Genomic DNA, 19,820 nt, shown 5'->3' on the forward strand with positions numbered 1-19,820 from the left:
CTTCTGAAACCATATATATATATATATATATATATATATATATATATATATATATATATATATATATATATATATTTCTTTTCTTTTCTTTTAAACTATTCGCCATTTCCCGCATTAGCGAGGTAGCATTAAGAACAGAGGACTGGGCCTTTTTTGGAATATCCTCACCTGGCCCCACTCTGTTCCTTCTTTTGGAAAATTAAAAAAAACGAGAGGGGAGGATTTCCAGCCCCCCGCTCCCTCCCCTTTAAGTCGCCTTCTACGACACGCAGGGAATACGTGGGAAGTATTCTTAATCCCCTATCCCCAGGGATAATATATATATATGTATATATATATAGTGCCATTGTACAAAGGCAAAGGGGATAAGAGTGAGTGCTCAAATTACAGAGGTATAAGTTTGTTGAGTATTCCTGGTAAATTATATGGGAGGGTATTGATTGAGAGGGTGAAGGCATGTACAGAGCATCAGATTGGGGAAGAGCAGTGTGGTTTCAGAAGTGGTAGAGGATGTGTGGATCAGGTGTTTGCTTTGAAGAATGTATGTGAGAAATACTTAGAAAAGCAAATGGATTTGTATGTAGCATTTATGGATCTGCAGAAGGCATATGATAGAGTTGATAGAGATGCTCTGTGGAAGGTATTAAGAATATATGGTGTGGGAGGAAAGTTGTTAGAAGCAGTGAAAAGTTTTTATCGAGGATGTAAGGCATGTGTACGTGTAGGAAGAGAGGAAAGTGATTGGTTCTCAGTGAATGTAGGTTTGCGGCAGGAGTGTGTGATGTCTCCATGGTTGTTTAATTTGTTTATGGATGGGGTTGTTAGGGAGGTAAATGCAAGAGTTTTGGAAAGAGGGGCAAGTATGAAGTCTGTTGGGGATGAGAGAGCTTGGGAAGTGAGTCAGTTGTTGTTCGCTGATGATACAGCGCTGGTGGCTGATTCATGTGAGAAACTGCAGAAGCTGGTGACTGAGTTTGGTAAAGTGTGTGGAAGAAGAAAGTTAAGAGTAAATGTGAATAAGAGCAAGGTTATTAGGTACAGTAGGGTTGAGGGTCAAGTCAATTGGGTGGTGAGTTTGAATGGAGAAAAACTGGAGGAAGTGAAGTGTTTTAGATATCTGGGAGTGGATCTGGCAGCGGATGGAACCATGGAAGCGGAAGTGGATCATAGGGTGGGGGAGGGGGCAAAAATCCTGGGAGCCTTGAAGAATGTGTGGAAGTCGAGAACATTATCTCAGAAAGCAAAAATGGGTATGTTTGAAGGAATAGTGGTTCGAGAGAGATGGGTGATTACTGGGGCCTATGCACCAGGGTATGAGAAGAAAGATCATGAGAGGCAAGTGTTTTAAGAGCAGCTGAGTGAAGGTGTTAGCAGCTTTGATGCACGAGACCGGGTTATAGTGATGGGTGATTTGAATGCAAAAATGAGTAATGTGACAGTTGAGGGAATAACTGGTGTACATGGGGTGTTCAGTGTTGTAAATGGAAATGATGAAGAGCTTCTAGATTTGTGTGCTGAAAAAGGACTGGTGAATGGGAATACCAGATTTAAAAAGAGATATACGTAAGTATATGTATGTAAGTAGGAGAGATGGCTAGAGAACATTATTGGATTCCACGCTAATTGATAGGTGCGTGAAAGAGAGACTTTTGGATGTTAATTTGCTGAGAGGTGCAACTGGAGGGATGTCTGATCATCATCTTGTGGAGGCGAAGGTGTGGATTTGTAGAGGTTTTCAGATAAAAAGAGAGAATGTTGGGGTGAAGAGAGTGGTGAAAGTAAGTGAACTTGTCACTCAACCCTACTGAACCTAATATCCTTGCTCTTATTCATATTTACTCTCAGCTTTCTTCTCTCACACACTTTACCAAACTCAGTCACCAACTTATGCAGTTTCTCACCCAAATCAGCCACCAGTGCTGTATCATCAGTGAACAACTAACTCACTTCCCAAGTCCTCTCACCCACAACCGACTGCATACTTGCCCCTCTCTCTAAAACTCTTGCATTCACCTTCCAAGCAACTCCATCCATAAATAAATTAAACAACAATAGAGACTTCACACACCCCTTCCGCAAACCTACTTTCACTGAGAACCAATCACTTTCCTCTCTTACTACACAAACACATGCCTTACATCCTCGAAAAAACTTTTCACTGCTTCTAACAACTTGCCTCCCACACCCATAATTTTTAATACCTTCCCCCAGAGCATCTCATCAACTCTATCATATGCCTTCTCCAGATCCATAAATGCTACATACAGATCCATTGCTTTTCTAAGTTTTTCTCACATACATTCTTTAAAGCAAACACCTGAATCCACACATCCTCTACCACTTCTGAAACCACACTGCTCTTCCCCAATCTGATGCTCTGTACAGCATTCACCCTTCAATCAATACCCCCATATAATTTACCAGGAATACTCAACAAACTATAAACCCCTGTAATTTGACACTCACCCCTTATCCCCTTTGCCTTTGTACAATGGCACTATGCCACATTTCCGCCAATCCTCAGGCCACCTCACCATGAGTCATACATACATTAATAACCTTACCAACCAGTCAATAATACAGTCACCCCCCTTTTTTTAAAAAATTCCACTGCAATACCATCCAAACCTGCTGCCTTTCGCTTTCATCTTCCGCAAGCTTTTCTACTATTCTCTCTTTACCAAATCATTTTCCCTAACCCCTCACTTTGTACACCACCTCGACCAAAACACCCTATATCTGCCACCTATCATCAAACACATTCAACAAACATTCAAAATACTCACTCCATCTCCTTCTCACATCACCACTACTTGTTATCACCTCCCCATTTGCACCCTTCACTGAAGTTCCCATTTGCTCCCTTGTCTTACGCACTTTATTTACCTCCTTCCAGAACATCTTTTTATTCTCCCCAAAATTTAATGATACTCTCTCACCCCAACTCTCATTTGCCCTCTTTTTTACCTCTTGCACCTTTCCCCTTGACCTCCTGTCTCCTTTCTTTTATACATCTCCCACTTCAACTGCATTTTTCCCTGCAAAAAATCGTCCAAATGCCTCTCTCTTCTCTTTCACTAATAATCTTACTTCTTCATTTCCCCCCACTCACTACACTTTCTAATCAACCCACCTCCCACCTTTTTCATGCCACAAGCACTTTTGCGCAATCCATCACTGATTCCCTAAATACATCCCATTCCTCCCCCACTCCCCTTACTTCCATTGTTCTCACCTTTTTCCATTCTGTACTCAGTCTCTCCTGGTACTTCCTCACACAAGTCTCCTTCCCAAGCTCACTTACTCTCACCACCCTCTTCACCCCAACATTCACTCTTCTTTTTGAAAAACCCATACAAATCTTCACCCTTTGGCTCCACAAGATAATGAATCAGACATCCCTCCAGTTGCACCTCTCACACATTAACATCCAAAAGTCTCTCTTTCGCGCGCCTGTCAATTACACAGTAATCCAATAATGCTCTCTGGCCATCTCTCCTACTTACATACGTATACTTATGTATATCTCGCTTTTTATATACATATAATATAATAATATTTATTATTTATCTATTTTGCTTTGTCGCTGTCCCCGGTTTGTGAGGTAGCACAAGGAAACAGAAAGAAAAAAAATGGCCCAACCCACCCCCATACACATGTATATACATACACGTCCAGACACGCATATATACCTACCTATACATTTCAATTTTACACATATATATACACCACAGACACATACATATATACCCATGAACACAATTCCCACTGTCTGCCTTTATCATTCCCATCGCCACCTCGCCACACATGGAATACCATCCCCCTCCCCCCTCATGTGTGGGGAGGTAGCACTAGGAAAAGACAACAAAGGTCCCATTCGTTCACACTCAGTCTCTAACTGTCATGCAATAAGCCCGAAACCACAGCTCCTTTCCACATCCCGGGGCCCCACACAACTTTCCATGGTTTACCCCAGACGCTTCACACACCCTGATTCAATCCACTGACAGCATGTCAACCCCGGTATAAACCCCATCGATCCAATTCACTCTATTCCTTGCACGCCTTTCACCCTCCTGCATGTTCAGGCCCCGATCACTCAAAATCTTTTTCACTCCATCTTTCCACCTCCAATTTGGTCTCCCGCTTCTCCTCATTCCCTCCACTTCCGACACATATATCCTCTCGGTCAATCTTTCCTCACTCATTCTCTCCATGTGCCCAAACCATTTCAAAACACCCTCTTCTGCTCTCTCAACCACGCTCTTTTTATTTCCACACATCTCTCTTCCCCTTACATTACTTACTCGATCAAACCACCTCACGCCACCCATTGTCCTCAAACATCTCATTTCCAGCACATCCACCCTCCTGCGCACAACTCTATCTATAGCCCACGCCTCACAACCATACAACATTGTTGGAACCACTATTCCTTCAAACATACCCATTTTTGCTTTCCGAGATAATGTTCTCGACTTCCACACATTTTTCAAGGCTCCCAGGATTTTTGCCACCTCCCCCACCCTATGATTCACTTCCACTTCCATGGTTCCATCTGCTGCCAGATCCACTCCCAGATATCTAAAACACTTTACTTCCTCGTTTTTCTCCATTCAAACTTACCTCCCAATTGACTTGACCCTCAACCCTACTGTACCTAATAACCATGCTCTTATTCACATTTACTCTTAACTTTCTTCTTTCACACACTTTACCAAACTCAGTTACCAGCTTCTGCAGTTTCTCACATGAATCAGCCAGCAGCGCTGTATCATCAGCGAACAACAACTGACTCACTTCCAAAGCTCTCTCATCCACAACAGACTTCATACTTGCCCCTCTTTCCAAAACTCTTGCATTCAACTCCCTAACAACCCCATCCATAAACAAATTAAACAACCATGGAGACATCACACAACCCTGCCGCAAACCTACATTCACTGAGAACCAATCACTTTCCTCTCTTCCTACACGTACACATGCCTTACATCCTCGATAAAAACTTTTCACTGCTTCTAACAACTTGCCTCCCACACCATATATTCTTAATACCTTCCACAGAGCATCTCTATCAACTCTATCATATGCCTTCTGCAGATCCATAAATGCTACATACAAATCCATTTGCTTTTCTAAGTATTTCTCACATACATTCTTCAAAGCATACACCTGATCCACACATCCTCTACCACTTCTGAAACCATATATATATATATATATATATATATATATATATATATATATATATATATATATATATATTTCTTTTCTTTTCTTTTAAACTATTCGCCATTTCCCGCATTAGCGAGGTAGCATTAAGAACAGAGGACTGGGCCTTTTTTGGAATATCCTCACCTGGCCCCACTCTGTTCCTTCTTTTGGAAAATTAAAAAAAACGAGAGGGGAGGATTTCCAGCCCCCCGCTCCCTCCCCTTTAAGTCGCCTTCTACGACACGCAGGGAATACGTGGGAAGTATTCTTAATCCCCTATCCCCAGGGATAATATATATATATGTATATATATATAGTGCCATTGTACAAAGGCAAAGGGGATAAGAGTGAGTGCTCAAATTACAGAGGTATAAGTTTGTTGAGTATTCCTGGTAAATTATATGGGAGGGTATTGATTGAGAGGGTGAAGGCATGTACAGAGCATCAGATTGGGGAAGAGCAGTGTGGTTTCAGAAGTGGTAGAGGATGTGTGGATCAGGTGTTTGCTTTGAAGAATGTATGTGAGAAATACTTAGAAAAGCAAATGGATTTGTATGTAGCATTTATGGATCTGGAGACGGCATATGATAGAGCTGATAGAGATGCTCTGTGGAAGGTATTAAGAATATATGGTGTGGGAGGAAAGTTGTTAGAAGCAGTGAAAAGTTTTTATCGAGGATGTAAGGCATGTGTACGTGTAGGAAGAGAGGAAAGTGATTGGTTCTCAGTGAATGTAGGTTTGCGGCAGGAGTGTGTGATGTCTCCATGGTTGTTTAATTTGTTTATGGATGGGGTTGTTAGGGAGGTAAATGCAAGAGTTTTGGAAAGAGGGGCAAGTATGAAGTCTGTTGGGGATGAGAGAGCTTGGGAAGTGAGTCAGTTGTTGTTCGCTGATGATACAGCGCTGGTGGCTGATTCATGTGAGAAACTGCAGAAGCTGGTGACTGAGTTTGGTAAAGTGTGTGGAAGAAGAAAGTTAAGAGTAAATGTGAATAAGAGCAAGGTTATTAGGTACAGTAGGGTTGAGGGTCAAGTCAATTGGGTGGTGAGTTTGAATGGAGAAAAACTGGAGGAAGTGAAGTGTTTTAGATATCTGGGAGTGGATCTGGCAGCGGATGGAACCATGGAAGCGGAAGTGGATCATAGGGTGGGGGAGGGGGCAAAAATCCTGGGAGCCTTGAAGAATGTGTGGAAGTCGAGAACATTATCTCAGAAAGCAAAAATGGGTATGTTTGAAGGAATAGTGGTTCGAGAGAGATGGGTGATTACTGGGGCCTATGCACCAGGGTATGAGAAGAAAGATCATGAGAGGCAAGTGTTTTAAGAGCAGCTGAGTGAATGTGTTAGCAGCTTTGATGCACGAGACCGGGTTATAGTGATGGGTGATTTGAATGCAAAAATGAGTAATGTGACAGTTGAGGGAATAATTGGTGTACATGGGGTGTTCAGTGTTGTAAGTGGAAATGATGAAGAGCTTCTAGATTTGTGTGCTGAAAAAGGACTGGTGAATGGGAATACCTGATTTAAAAAGAGATATACGTAAGTATATGTATGTAAGTAGGAGAGATGGCCAGAGAACATTATTGGATTACGTGCTAATTGATAGGTGCGTGAAAGAGAGACTTTTGGATGTTAATCTGCTGAGAGGTGCAACTGGAGGGATGTCTGATCATCATCTTGTGGAGGCGAAGGTGTGGATTTGTAGAGGTTTTCAGATAAAAAGAGAGAATGTTGGGGTGAAGAGAGTGGTGAAAGTAAGTGAACTTGTCACTCAACCCTACTGAACCTAATATCCTTGCTCTTATTCATATTTACTCTCAGCTTTCTTCTCTCACACACTTTACCAAACTCAGTCACCAACTTATGCAGTTTCTCACCCAAATCAGCCACCAGTGCTGTATCATCAGTGAACAACTAACTCACTTCCCAAGTCCTCTCTCCCACAACCGACTGCATACTTGCCCCTCTCTCTAAAACTCTTGCATTCACCTTCCAAGCAACTCCATCCATAAATAAATTAAACAACAATAGAGACTTCACACACCCCTTCCGCAAACTGACATTTATTATACTTTGTCGCTTTCTCCCATGTTAGCGAGGTAGCGCAACGAAACAGATGGAAGAATGGCCCAACCCACCCTCATACACATGTATATACATAAACGCAAAAATACATGCCTATACATTTCAACAAATACATACACATACATATACATACATACATACATACACATGAATATATTCATACTTGCAGCCTTCATCCATTTCCATCGCCAACCCACCACACATGAAATAGCATCCCCCCAATGAGGTAGCGCCAGGAAAAGACAACAAAGTCCACATTTGTTCACACTGTCTCAAGCTGTCATGCGTAATGCACCAAAACCACAGCTCCCTTTCCACATCCAGGCCCCACAAAACTTTCCACAGTTTACCCAAGACACTTGACATGCCCTGTTTCAATCTATTGACAGAACATCGACCCAGGTCCACCATATCATAGTAATTCACTCTATTCTTTGCACGCCTTTCACCCTCCAGATTTTTGGCCCCGATCATTCCTTGCACGCCTTTCACTCTCCAGATTTTTGGCCCTGATCACTCAAAGTCTTTTTCACTCCATCCATCCACCTCTAATATAGTCTCTTGCTTCTCCTTGTTCCCTCTACCACTGTCATATATATCCTCTTTGTCAATCCTTCTTCACTCATTCTCTCCATGTGACCAAACCATTTCAACACACCCTCTTCTGCTCTCTCAACCACACTCTTTTTATCACCACACATCTCTCTTAAACCTTTCATTACTTACTCAATCAAACCACCGTCACACCACATATTGTCCTCAAACATTTCATTTCCAACACATTCACCCTCCTTTGCACAACCCTATCTATAGCCCATGCCTCACAACCATATAACATTGTTGGAACCACTATTTTTCAAACATACCCATTTTTGATCTCTTGAATGCTCCCAGAATCTTCACTACCTCCCCATCCTGTGACTCGCTTCCGCTTACATGGTTCCATCCGCTGCCAAATCCACTCCCAGATATCTAAAACACTTCACTTCCTCCAGTTTTTCTCCATTCAAACTTACCTCCCAATGAACTTCTCCCTCAACCCTACTGAAGCTAATAACCTTGCTCTTATTCACATTCATTCTCAGCTTTCTTCTTGCACACACTTTAACAAACTCGGTCACCAACTTCAGCAGTTTCTCACTCGAATCAACCACCAGCACTGTATCATCAGTGAACAACAACTGACTCACTTCCCAAGCCCTCTCATCCACAACAGATTGCATACTTGCCCCTCTCTCCAAAACTCTTGCATTCACCACCCATCCATAAACAAATTAAACAACTATGGAGACATCACGCATCCCTGCCACAAACCAACATTCACAGGGAACCAATCACTTTCCTCTCTTCCTACTCGTACACATGCCTTACATCCTTGGTAAAAAAATTCTCATTGCTTCTAGGACTTACCTACCACACCATATACTCTTAACACCTTCCACAAAGTATCTCTATCAACTCTATCATATGCCTTCTCTAGATCTATAGATGCTACATACAAATCCATCTGTTTTTCTAAGGATTTCTCACATACACTCCTCAAAGCAAAAACCTGATCCACACATCCTCTACCACTTATGAAACCACACTGCTCTTCCTAAATCTGATGCTCTGTACATGCCTTTACCTTCCCATACAATTTCCCAGGAATACTTAACAAACTTATACCTCTGTAATTTGAACACTCACTTTTACCCCCTTTGCCTTCCTACAATGGCACTATGGTTGCATTTTGCCAATCCCCAGGCACTTCAGTATGATCCATACATACATTGGATATCCTTACCAAAGAGTCAAAAACACAGTCATCCCGTTTTTTAATATATTCCTATAAAATACCATCCAAACCCACCGCCTTGCTGGCTTTCATCTTCTGCAACTCTTTCCCTATCACTTCTCTTTTTACCAAACCATTCTCCCTAATCCTCTCACTTCGCACTCCACCCTGACCAAAACACCCTGTATCTGCCACTCTATCATCAAACTCATTCAACAAACCTTCAAAATACTCACTCCATCTTCTTCTCACTTCATCACTACTTGTTATTACCTCCCCATTTGCCCCCTTCACCGATGTTCCTATTTGTTCCTTTGTCTTACACACTTTTTACCTCCTTCCAAACATCATTCTATTCTCCATAAAATTCAATGATACTCTCTCACCCCAACTTTCATTTGCCCTCTTTTTCACCTCTTGCACCTTCCTCTTGACCTCCTGCTGCTTTCTTTTATACATCACCCAATCATTTGCACAACTTCCCAGCAAAATTTGTCTAAATGCTTCTCTCTTCTCTTTCACTAACAATCTTACTTCTTCATTCCACCACTCGCTACCTTTTCTGCCCACCTCCCACCTTTCTCATGCCACATGCATCTTTTGTGCTAGCCATCACTGCTTCCCTAAATACATCCCATCCCTCCCCCACTCCCCTTATGTCATTTGCTCTCACCTTTTTCCATCCTGCACTCAATTTCTCCTATTATTTCCTCACACAAGTCTCCTTTCCAAGCTCACTTACTCTCACCACTCTCTTCTCCCCAACATTCTCCCTTCTAATGTTATGAGTACAATTTTCTGTCAATTTTTCCTTATATGAATGGTGCTTTATTTCTTAGAAATTACACAAATCTTTACATTTTATACATACTCAACCATTTTCTGCATGAGCAAGACAGTGTCAAGGCAGAGGCCTCTCTGTTTCTTCTTTTGGAAAAGTAAAAACTGGAGGGGATTTCCAAATAACCACTACCCGTGATTTTTAGGAAATATTCCTGGGATATAAATCTTTATATAACAAGATGAATACTATAACAGACAGGAAAACATTAACATAAGATGGCTCATGAGCTGACTTAATGAGACCTACTGGGGAAAGCTTAGCTGAGACAGGATGCCTCATATCTTCAATCCATGTTGCTAACAATCTCTCCATTGTTGGTGATAAGTTACCTACAGTGAAAAGCAAGTTGCCTCATATCCTGAATCCATGTTGCTAAAAATCTCTCCATTGCTGGGGAAATTTACCCTTAGTGAGAGACAAGCTCCCACATATCCCCAATCCATGTTATGAACAATCTCTCCATTATATGAGAAACATTACCTGAAAGAAAAGCTACCTCATATCATCAATCCATGTTACTAACAATCTTCCATCTCTTCCATAATATCACTCTTGTAAGTTGCCTGGTGATGTTAAGAGCATCTCAAAATTTCAAACTTTCACCACATTTAGTCATGCACTGGAATGCACTGTTGTTGGTGGCAGGTCTATGGCCCAGTGATATCTACAACTTGTTCCCTCTTCTCAAAACACACTGACATATACTCCCTTAACATGCTCTGTCACTTGCCAAAGTTTCCCACCAACACTATTGTAGTGTTCCTTTACACCTAACCCTACCAGTCAATAGCATTCGTTTAATAGCATTTGCATAACATTTTGAAAAACTATACTGTATTGTTGTAATATGTTACATATTTTTACAATATGAAAGTTATTACTTTAAATATTAACTACATTTATAACTTGCATCTTTCTTTGACATCATCAGCAAACATATTCTAATATTTGTGCATTTCTACATATATCTACAATTTGAAATGCAGTGCAATGTATTAACGAATCCTATGTTTGTCCATGATAAAAACAAACAAAAAGAAGCAAAAAAAGTGAGGAGCTCCCGTACCAATCTGAACATACATCTTTCTTTTATCTGTATAATTGCTTGAAAAAATTAATTCAAACATATATTGACAAAAGAGACGAGTATCTAATTCTTTATGATAAAAGCTTCAAGAATCAACAAATGTGCTTTCTGAGACCAAACTTTGAATGTGAAATAATATATAAACAGAATGCATGAAAAAGAATGTGAAGATGATAAGAAAAACAAAGGTATATCATGTAAGCAATGAAAAGATACAGTCTATCCTAGCCATTATTTTTGAGTAGAGAGTAAATAAGATGGGAATTCTAATACCATTCTGTTTTGTAAGAGTACAATGCAAATAATCAATACTCCACTATCTACCTATTATTACCACCTAAACTCCAATTCACAAAGGAATTTTCTTCTACAGTGACCAAAATGGCATGGGCTAAACATACCCCAAAGATGGTATTCTCGGGTAAAAGGAAAATTGGGCAAGAAAAAGAATGAAGAAATTAATCAGAGCTCCTTATGCGTATGCAGACCTAACCTCTACAGGTAGAAAGGTTACAGGATGAGGGGAAAATGAAGAGAGTCCCCTAGCTTTGCTGTCTAAAGGAAGAAGGAGGTACCACAATAGTCAATCCTTGTCTCCACATAAAAAAATGGGAAGCAGCATCCAAAATTGAGTCTAAAATTGTGGCTAAACTAAAACATGCTGAATAAGGAGAGGGCAGCAACATTATGGTGGACAAAAAAGGATGGTGGAAGAAAGGTGATACCTGGAAAATTAATGAAAAAAGGCCTCTGTTTCCACTCTGGCTGATAAAGAACTGGTGTCTCCATACCCTACCGTAAAGAATGGCAAAGGAAAGGGTTCTGCAATTTCCTGAGGGTAGGCTTGCCACCCTGATACTACTCTATAATATATACTTCTATACATCTAGACCATTTTTGTCACATATTATAAAGTCTAACTACATATGAAGCAAAATATATCAATCTAGACAATCAGATATAAACCATTAACAAAAATGACATAAAAAACTCACCATGTTCGTAACCTTAAGTTCAAAAGGCATTGGGTTCTCTAGGTCCAGACCTATCTCGCATATGTCTCCTTCTACCCAGTCAAAGTCTGCAAATATGAACCATATTTCATTACCTAATTTTGTCATAAAAATTCTCTCAGTAACTTGACAAGTTTCAGTAACAGAGATGCTTATAACATATGATCACGCCATTATCTTTATGGTATGAACAAACACTGTCTAATGAAAAATAATGCCTGTTTAAAACTGTGTGACTTAGTAACCCTAGAAATCAATCAATAAGATTTAAAGTATACCCAGTTCAGCCAAAAACAATGCAAAACAGGCAAAGTCAACCAATCAAAAGATAAAGAACACAAGAAATTAGCAAATACTCACCTCATTGCACTAGGCCTTACTAACCATCGCTGGTTCACTCCACAATCAAAATGTCTTAATCACATGATCATACTACCAGCCAATCCTAGTTCAGTTGAACCATACTTTGGCTTAGACAAAAGTTTCCTACAGCGAAAACAGTTTTCAGTGCGTGGTGTATTTCTACTGAGACACATGATGGCATCAAATACAAGATAGTCACCTTCATGGATTGTCAGCCATTAAATGATATTCATTTATATCTAAAAGTCACTGCAGTCTCCTGAGAAGTAAATACTATTTGGGCTATGCTCCAACTATGTAGTTATTGAATTAAAAATCCTTCAACATACAAATTAGAATGACCCCCTAGTAAGTTAAGACTCACATATGATGTAAATACAGTTTTACATCAGAGCCCCAGGTGGAGGTTAATGGCCTAAAGAAGCGCAACATATCTTATAATGGCCATAATCAGCTACATTTGGTGAGGTGGAGACTACTGAAATGGAAAGGCTTTGTGTTCCCAAGTCCAACCCATTTGAAAGTGGAGGATTATCTAGCATGCAACCTTTAAAAACTGTTAAGTACAAAAAAGCATGAATGTTTCCCTTCTTTTTTTTGTGTGTACACTAATAACATAAATTTCTATTTTTATGTAAAACACTTTGTCGCTGTCTCATGCGTTACCAAGGTAGCACAAGGAAACAGACGAAGGAATGGAGCAAACCACCCATATACACATGTATATAAATACACGTCCACACACGCACATATACATGCCTATACATCTCAATGTATTCATATATATATACACACACAGACATATACATATATACACATGTACATAATTCATACTGTCTGCCCTTATTCATTCCCGTCGCCACCCCACCCACATGAAATGAAAACCCCCTCCCCCTGCATGTGTGCGAGGTAGTGCTAGGAAAAGACAAATAAGGCCTCATTCGTTCACGTTGTCTCTAGCTGTCATATAAAATGCACTGAAACCACAGCTCCCTTTTCACATCCAGACCTCACAGAACTTTCCATGGTTTACCCCAGAAGCTTCACATGACCTTGTTCGACCCATTGAGAGCATGTCGACACCGGTATACCACATTGTTCCAATTCACTCGATTCCTTGCATGCCTTTCACCCTCCTGCATGTTCAGGCCCCGATTCCTTGCACGCATTTCACCCTCCTGCATGTTCAGGTCCTGATCACTCAATATCTTTTACACTTCATCTTTCCACCTCCAATTTGGTCTCCCACTTCTCCTCATTCCCTCCACCTCTGACACATACATCCTCTGTGTCAATCTCTCCTCACTCATTCTCTCCATGTGACCAAACCATTTCAAAACACCCTCTTCTGCTCTCTCAACCACACTCTTTTTATTACCACACATCTCTGTTACTCTTTCATTACTTAATCGATCCAACCACCTCACACCACATACTGTCCTCAAACATCTCATTTAGAGCACATCCACCCTCCTCCGCACAACTCAATCCACAGCCCATGCCTCGCAACCATATAACATTGTTGGAACCACTATTCCTTCAAACATACCCATTTTTGCTTTCCGAGATAATGTTCTCGACTTCCACACATTCTTCAACGCTCCCAAAACTTTCACCCTATGATTCACTTCCGCTTCCATGGTTCCATCCGCTGCCAGATCCACTCCCAGATATCTAAAACACTTTACTTCCTCCAGTTTTTCTCCATTCAAACTTACCTCCCAATGACTTGTCCTTCAACCCTACTGTACCTAATAACCTTGCTCTTATTCACATTTACTCTCCGCTTTCTTCTTTCACACACTTTACCAAACTCAGTCGCCAGCTTCTGCAGTTTCTCACATGAATCTGCCACCAGCGCCGTATCATCAGCGAAACAACAACTGACTTCCCAAGCACTCTCATCCACAACAGACTGCATAATTGCCCCTAGTTCCAAAACTCTTGCATTCACCTCCCTATCAATCCCATCCATAAACATATTAAACAACCATGGAGACATCATGCACCCCTACCACAAACCTACATTCACTGAGAACCAATTACTTTCCTCTCTTCCTACACGTACACATGCCTTACATCCTCGATAAAAACTTTTCACTGCTTCTAACAACTTGCCTCCCACAACATATCCTCTTAATACCTTCCACAAAGCATCTCTATCAACTCTATCATATGCCTTCTCCAGATACATAAATGCTACATACAAATCCATTTGCTTTTCTAAGTATTTTTCACATACATTCTTCAAAGCAAACACCTGATCCATACATCCTCTACAACTTCTGAAACCACACTGCTCTTCCCCAATCTGATGCTCTGTACATGCCTTCACTCTCTCAATCAATACGCTCCCATATAATTTCACAGGAATACTCAATAAATGTATACCTCTGTAATTTATATATATGTATGTAAGTATATATACCTATATATATATACATATATATATATATATATATATTAATATATATATATATATATATATATATATATATATATATATATATATATATATATATATATATATATATATATATATATATTATCCCTGGGGATAGGGGAGAAAGAATACTTCCCATGTATTCCCTGCGTGTCGTAGAAGGTGACTAAAAGGGGAGGGAGCGGGGGGCTGGAAATCCTCCCCTCTCGTTTTTTTTTAAATTTTCCAAAAGGAACAGAGAAGGGGAACGGGTGAGGATCTTTCCTCAGAGGCCCAGTCCTCTGTTCTTAACGCTACCTCGCTGAGGCGGGAAATGGCGAATAGTATGAAAGAAAGAAAGATATATATATATATATATATATATATATATATATATATATATAAAGGGGAAGAGTGGTTTGGGAATGTCTTGGGAGTAAAGTCAGGGGTTAGTGAGAGGACAAGAGCAAGGGAAGGAGTAGCAGTACTCCTGAAACAGGAGTTGTGGGAGTATGTGATAGAATGTAAGAAAGTAAATTCTCGATTAATATGGGTAAAACTGAAAGTTGATGGAGAGAGATGGGTGATTATTGGTGCATATGCACCTGGGCATGAGAAGAAAGATCATGAGAGGCAAGTGTTTTGGGAGCAGCTGAATGAGTGTGTTAGTGGTTTTGATGCACGAGACCGGGTTATAGTGATGGGTGATTTGAATGCAAAGGTGAGTAATGTGGCAGTTGAGGGAATAATTGGTATACATGGGGTGTTCAGTGTTGTAAATGGAAATGGTGAAGAGCTTGTAGATTTATGTGCTGAAAAAGGACTGATGATTGGGAATACCTGGTTTAAAAAGCGAGATATACATAAGTATACGTATGTAAGTAGGAGAGATGGCCAGAGAGTGTTATTGGATTACGTGTTAATTGACAAGCGCGCGAAAGAGAGACTTTTGGATGTTAATGTGCTGAGAGGTGCAACTGGAGGGATGTCTGATCATTATCTTGTGGAGGCTAAGGTGAAGATTTGTATGGGTTTTCAGAAAAGAAGCGTGAATGTTGGGGTGAAGAGGGTGGTGAGAGTAAGTGAGCTTGGGAAGGAGACTTGTGTGAGGAAGTACCAGGAGAGACTGAGTACAGAATGGAAAAAGGTGAGAACAATGGAAGTAAGGGGAGTGGGGGAGGAATGGGATGTATTTAGGGAATCAGTGATGGATTGCGCAAAAGATGCTTGTGGCATGAGAAGAGTGGGAGGTGGGTTGATTAGAAAGGGTAGTGAGTGGTGGGATGAAGAAGTTAGATTATTAGTGAAAGAGAAGAGAGAGGCATTTAGACAATTTTTGCAGGGAAAAAATGCAGCTGAGTGGGAGACGTATAAAAGAAAGAGACAGGAGGTCAAGAGAAAGGTGCAAGAGGTGAAAAAGAGGGCAAATGAGAGTTGGGGTGAGAGAGTATCATTAAATTTTAGGGAGAATAAAAAGATGTTCTGGAAGGAGGTAAATAAAGTGCATAAGACAAGGGAGCAAATGGGAACTTCAGTGAAGGGCGGAAATGGGGAGGTGATAACAAGTAGTGGTAATGTGAGAAGGAGATGGAGTGAGTATTTTGAAGGTTTGTTGAATGTGTTTGATGATAGAGTGGCAGATATAGGGTGTTTTGGTCGAGGTGGTGTGCAAAGTGAGAGGGTTAGGGAAAATGATTTGGCAAACAGAGAAGAGGTAGTAAAAGCTTTGCGGAAGATGAAAGCCGGCAAGGCAGCAGGTTTGGATGGTATTGCAGTGGAATTTATCAAAAAAGGGGGTGACTGTATTATTGACTGGTTGGTAAGGTTATTTAATGTATGTATGACTCATGGTGAGGTGCCTGAGGATTGGCGGAATGCGTGCATAGTGCCGTTGTACAAAGGCAAAGGGGATAAGAGTGAGTGCTCAAATTACAGAGGTTTAAGTTTGTTGAGTATTCCTGATAAATTACATGGGAGGGTATTGATTGAGAGGGTGAAGGCATGTACAGAGCATCAGACTGGGGAAGAGCAGTGTGGTTTCAGAAGTGGTAGAGGATGTGTGGATCAGGTGTTTGCTTTGAAGAATGTATGTGAGAAATACTTAGAAAAGCAAATGGATTTGTATGTAGCATTTATGGATCTGGAGAAGGCATATGATAGAATTGATAGAGATGCTCTGTGGACGGTATTAAGAATATATGGTGTGGGAGGCAAGTTCTTAGAAGCAGTGAAAAGTTTTTATCGAGGATGTAAGGCATGTGTACGTGTAGGAAGAGAGGAAAGTGATTGGTTCTCAGTGAATGCAGGTTTGCGGCAGGGGTGTGTGATGTCTCCATGGTTGTTTAATTTGTTTATGGATGGGGTTGTTAGGGAGGTGAATGCAAGAGTTTTGGAAAGAGGGGCAAGTATGAAGTCTGTTGGGGATGAGAGAGCTTGGGAAGTGAGTCAGTTGTTGATTGCTGATGATACAGCGCTGGTGGCTGATTCATATGAGAAACTGCAGAAGCTGGTGACTGAGTTTAGTAAAGTGTGTGAAAGAAGAAAGTTAAGAGTAAATGTGAATAAGAGCAAGGTTATTAGGTTCAGTAGGGTTGAGGGACAAGTTGATTGGGGAGGTAAGTCTTAATGGAGAAAAACTGGAGGAAGTAAAGTATAAGATATCTGGGAGTGGACTTAGCAGCAAATGAAACCATGTAAGTGAAAGTGAGTCACAGGTAGGAAGAGGTGACGAAGGTTCTGGGAGCGTTCAAGAATGTGTGGAAGGCAAGAACGTTAACTCGGAGAACAAAAATGGGTATGTTTGAAGGAATAGTGGATCAAATAATGTTATATGGTTGCGAGGTATGGGCTACAGATAGGGTTGTGCAAAGGAGGGTGGATGTGTTGGAAATGAAATGCTTAAGGACAATATGTGGTGTGAGGTGGTTTAATAAAGTAATGAAAGGGTAAGAGAGATGTGTGGTACTAAAAAGAGCATGGTTGAAAAAGCAGAAGAGAGTTAATTGAAATTATTTGGACACATGGAGAGAATGAGTGAGGAAAGATTGACAAAGAAGATATATGTGTCAGAGGTGGAAAGAAGTGGGAGTCCAAACTGGAGGAGGAAGGGTGGAGTGAAAAAGATTTTGAGCAATCAGGGCCTGATCATACAGGAAGGTGAAAGGCGTGTAAGGAATAGAGTGAACTGGAATGATGTGGTATACGGGGGTCGATGTACTGTCAATGGATCGAACCAGGGCATGTGAAGTGTCTGGGGTAAACCATGGAAAGTTTTCTGGGGCCAAGATGTTGAAAGGAGGCTGTGATTTCAGTGCACTGCACAAGACAGCTAGAGACTGAGCGTGAACAATTGTGGCCTTTTTTGTCTTTTCCTGGCACTACCTAGCTGGAGGGGGGGGTGATATTTCATGTGTGGTGGGCAGGCAACGGGAATGGATGAAGGTAGCAAGTATGAATATGTACATGTGTATATGTGTATATGTAGGTATATATTGAAATGTGTATGTATGTATATGTGCAGATGCAGGGGGCTAGAACTCCCCCACCTCCATGTATCTAAACTTCTAAAAGGGGAAACAGAAGAAGGATCATGCGGGGAGTGCCCATCCTCCTTGAAGGCTCAGATTGGGATGTCTAAATGTGTTTGGATGTAACCGAGATGAGAAACAGATGAGATATAGGTAGTATGATCGAAGAAAGGAACCTGGATGTTTTGGCTCTGAATGAAACGAAGCTCAAGGGTAAAATATGAAGACTGGTTTCGGAATGTCTTGGGAGTAAAGTCAGGGGTTAATGAGCGAACAACAGTGAAGGAAGGAGTAGCACTCCTCCTGAAGCAGGAGTTGTGGGAGTATGTGACAGAGTCTAAAAAAGTAAACTCTAGATTAATATAGGTAAAACTGAAAGTCGGTGGAGAGAGATGGGCGATTATTGGTGCATATGCTCCTGGTCATGAGAAGATCATGAGAGGCAAGTGTTTTGGGAGCAGCTGAGTGAGTGTGTTAGCAGCTTTGATGCATGAAAGCAGATTATAGTGATGGGTAATCTAAATGAAAAGGTGAGTAAGCAGGTGAGGGTCTAATTGGTATACATGGGGTGTTCAATGTAGTAAAAGGAAATGGTGAAGAGCTTGGGGATTTATGAGCTGAAAAAGGACTGGTGATTGGGAATACCTAGTTTAAAAAGAGAGATAAGTATACAAGTATACAAGATAAGTATATAAGTATGTTTTTTTTTTTTTTTTTTAGCGAATAGTATGAAAAAAAAAAAAAAAAGTATACATATGTGAGTAGGAGAGATGGCCAGAGCAGGATATTGGATTACATGTTAATTGATAGGCATGCGAAAGAGAGACTTTTGGATGTCAATGTGCTGAGAGGGGCAGCTGGAGGAATGTCTGATCATTATCCTGTGGAGGTGAAGATTTGTAGAGGTTTTCAGAAAAGAAGAGAGAATATTGGGAGAAGAGAGTGGTGAGAGTAAGTGAGCTTGAAAAGGAGACTTGTGTGAGGAAGTACCAGGAGAGATTGAGTGCAGAATGGAAAAAGATGAAAGCAAATAACATGAAGGGAGTGGGGGAGGAATGGGATGTACTTAGGGAAGCAGTGATGGCTTGCACAAAAGATGCATGTGGCATGAGAAAGGTGGGAAGTGGGCAGATTAGAAAGGGTAGTGAGTGGTGGGATGAAAAAGTAAGATTGTTAGTGAAATAGAAGAGAGAGTCATTTGGACAATTTTTCAGGAAAGTAGTGCAAATGACTGGAAGATGTATAAAAGAAAGCAGCAGGAGGTCAAGAGAAAAGTGCAAGAGGTGACAAAGAGGGTAAATGAGAGTTGGGATGAGAGAGTATCATTAAATTCTAGGGAGAATAAAAAGACATTTTGGAAGGAGGTAAATAAATTGCATAAGACAAGAGAAAAAATGGGAACAACTGCGAAGAGGGCAAATGGGGAGATAATAACAAGTAGTGATGAAGTGAGAAGTAGATGGAGTGAGTATTTTAAAGGTTTGGTGA

General features: G+C 40.7%; 1 protein-coding gene across 1 annotated transcript in view; it reads right to left on the minus strand.

Annotated features, from left to right (window-relative positions):
- Positions 1-19,820, minus strand: part of LOC139750625 (protein brunelleschi-like) — a gene marked incomplete at its 5' end in the record, with an annotated part of 205,178 nt that overhangs the window by 131,920 nt on the left and 53,438 nt on the right. Inside the window, one exon of the mRNA XM_071665300.1 lies at positions 12,003-12,088. Within this exon, the coding sequence (XP_071521401.1) occupies positions 12,003-12,088 (86 nt within the window). The remainder of the gene's footprint in view (positions 1-12,002; positions 12,089-19,820) is intronic.

Source organism: Panulirus ornatus, chromosome 10, assembly GCF_036320965.1.
Source record: "Panulirus ornatus isolate Po-2019 chromosome 10, ASM3632096v1, whole genome shotgun sequence".
NCBI classification, from domain to species: Eukaryota; Metazoa; Arthropoda; class Malacostraca; order Decapoda; family Palinuridae; genus Panulirus; species Panulirus ornatus.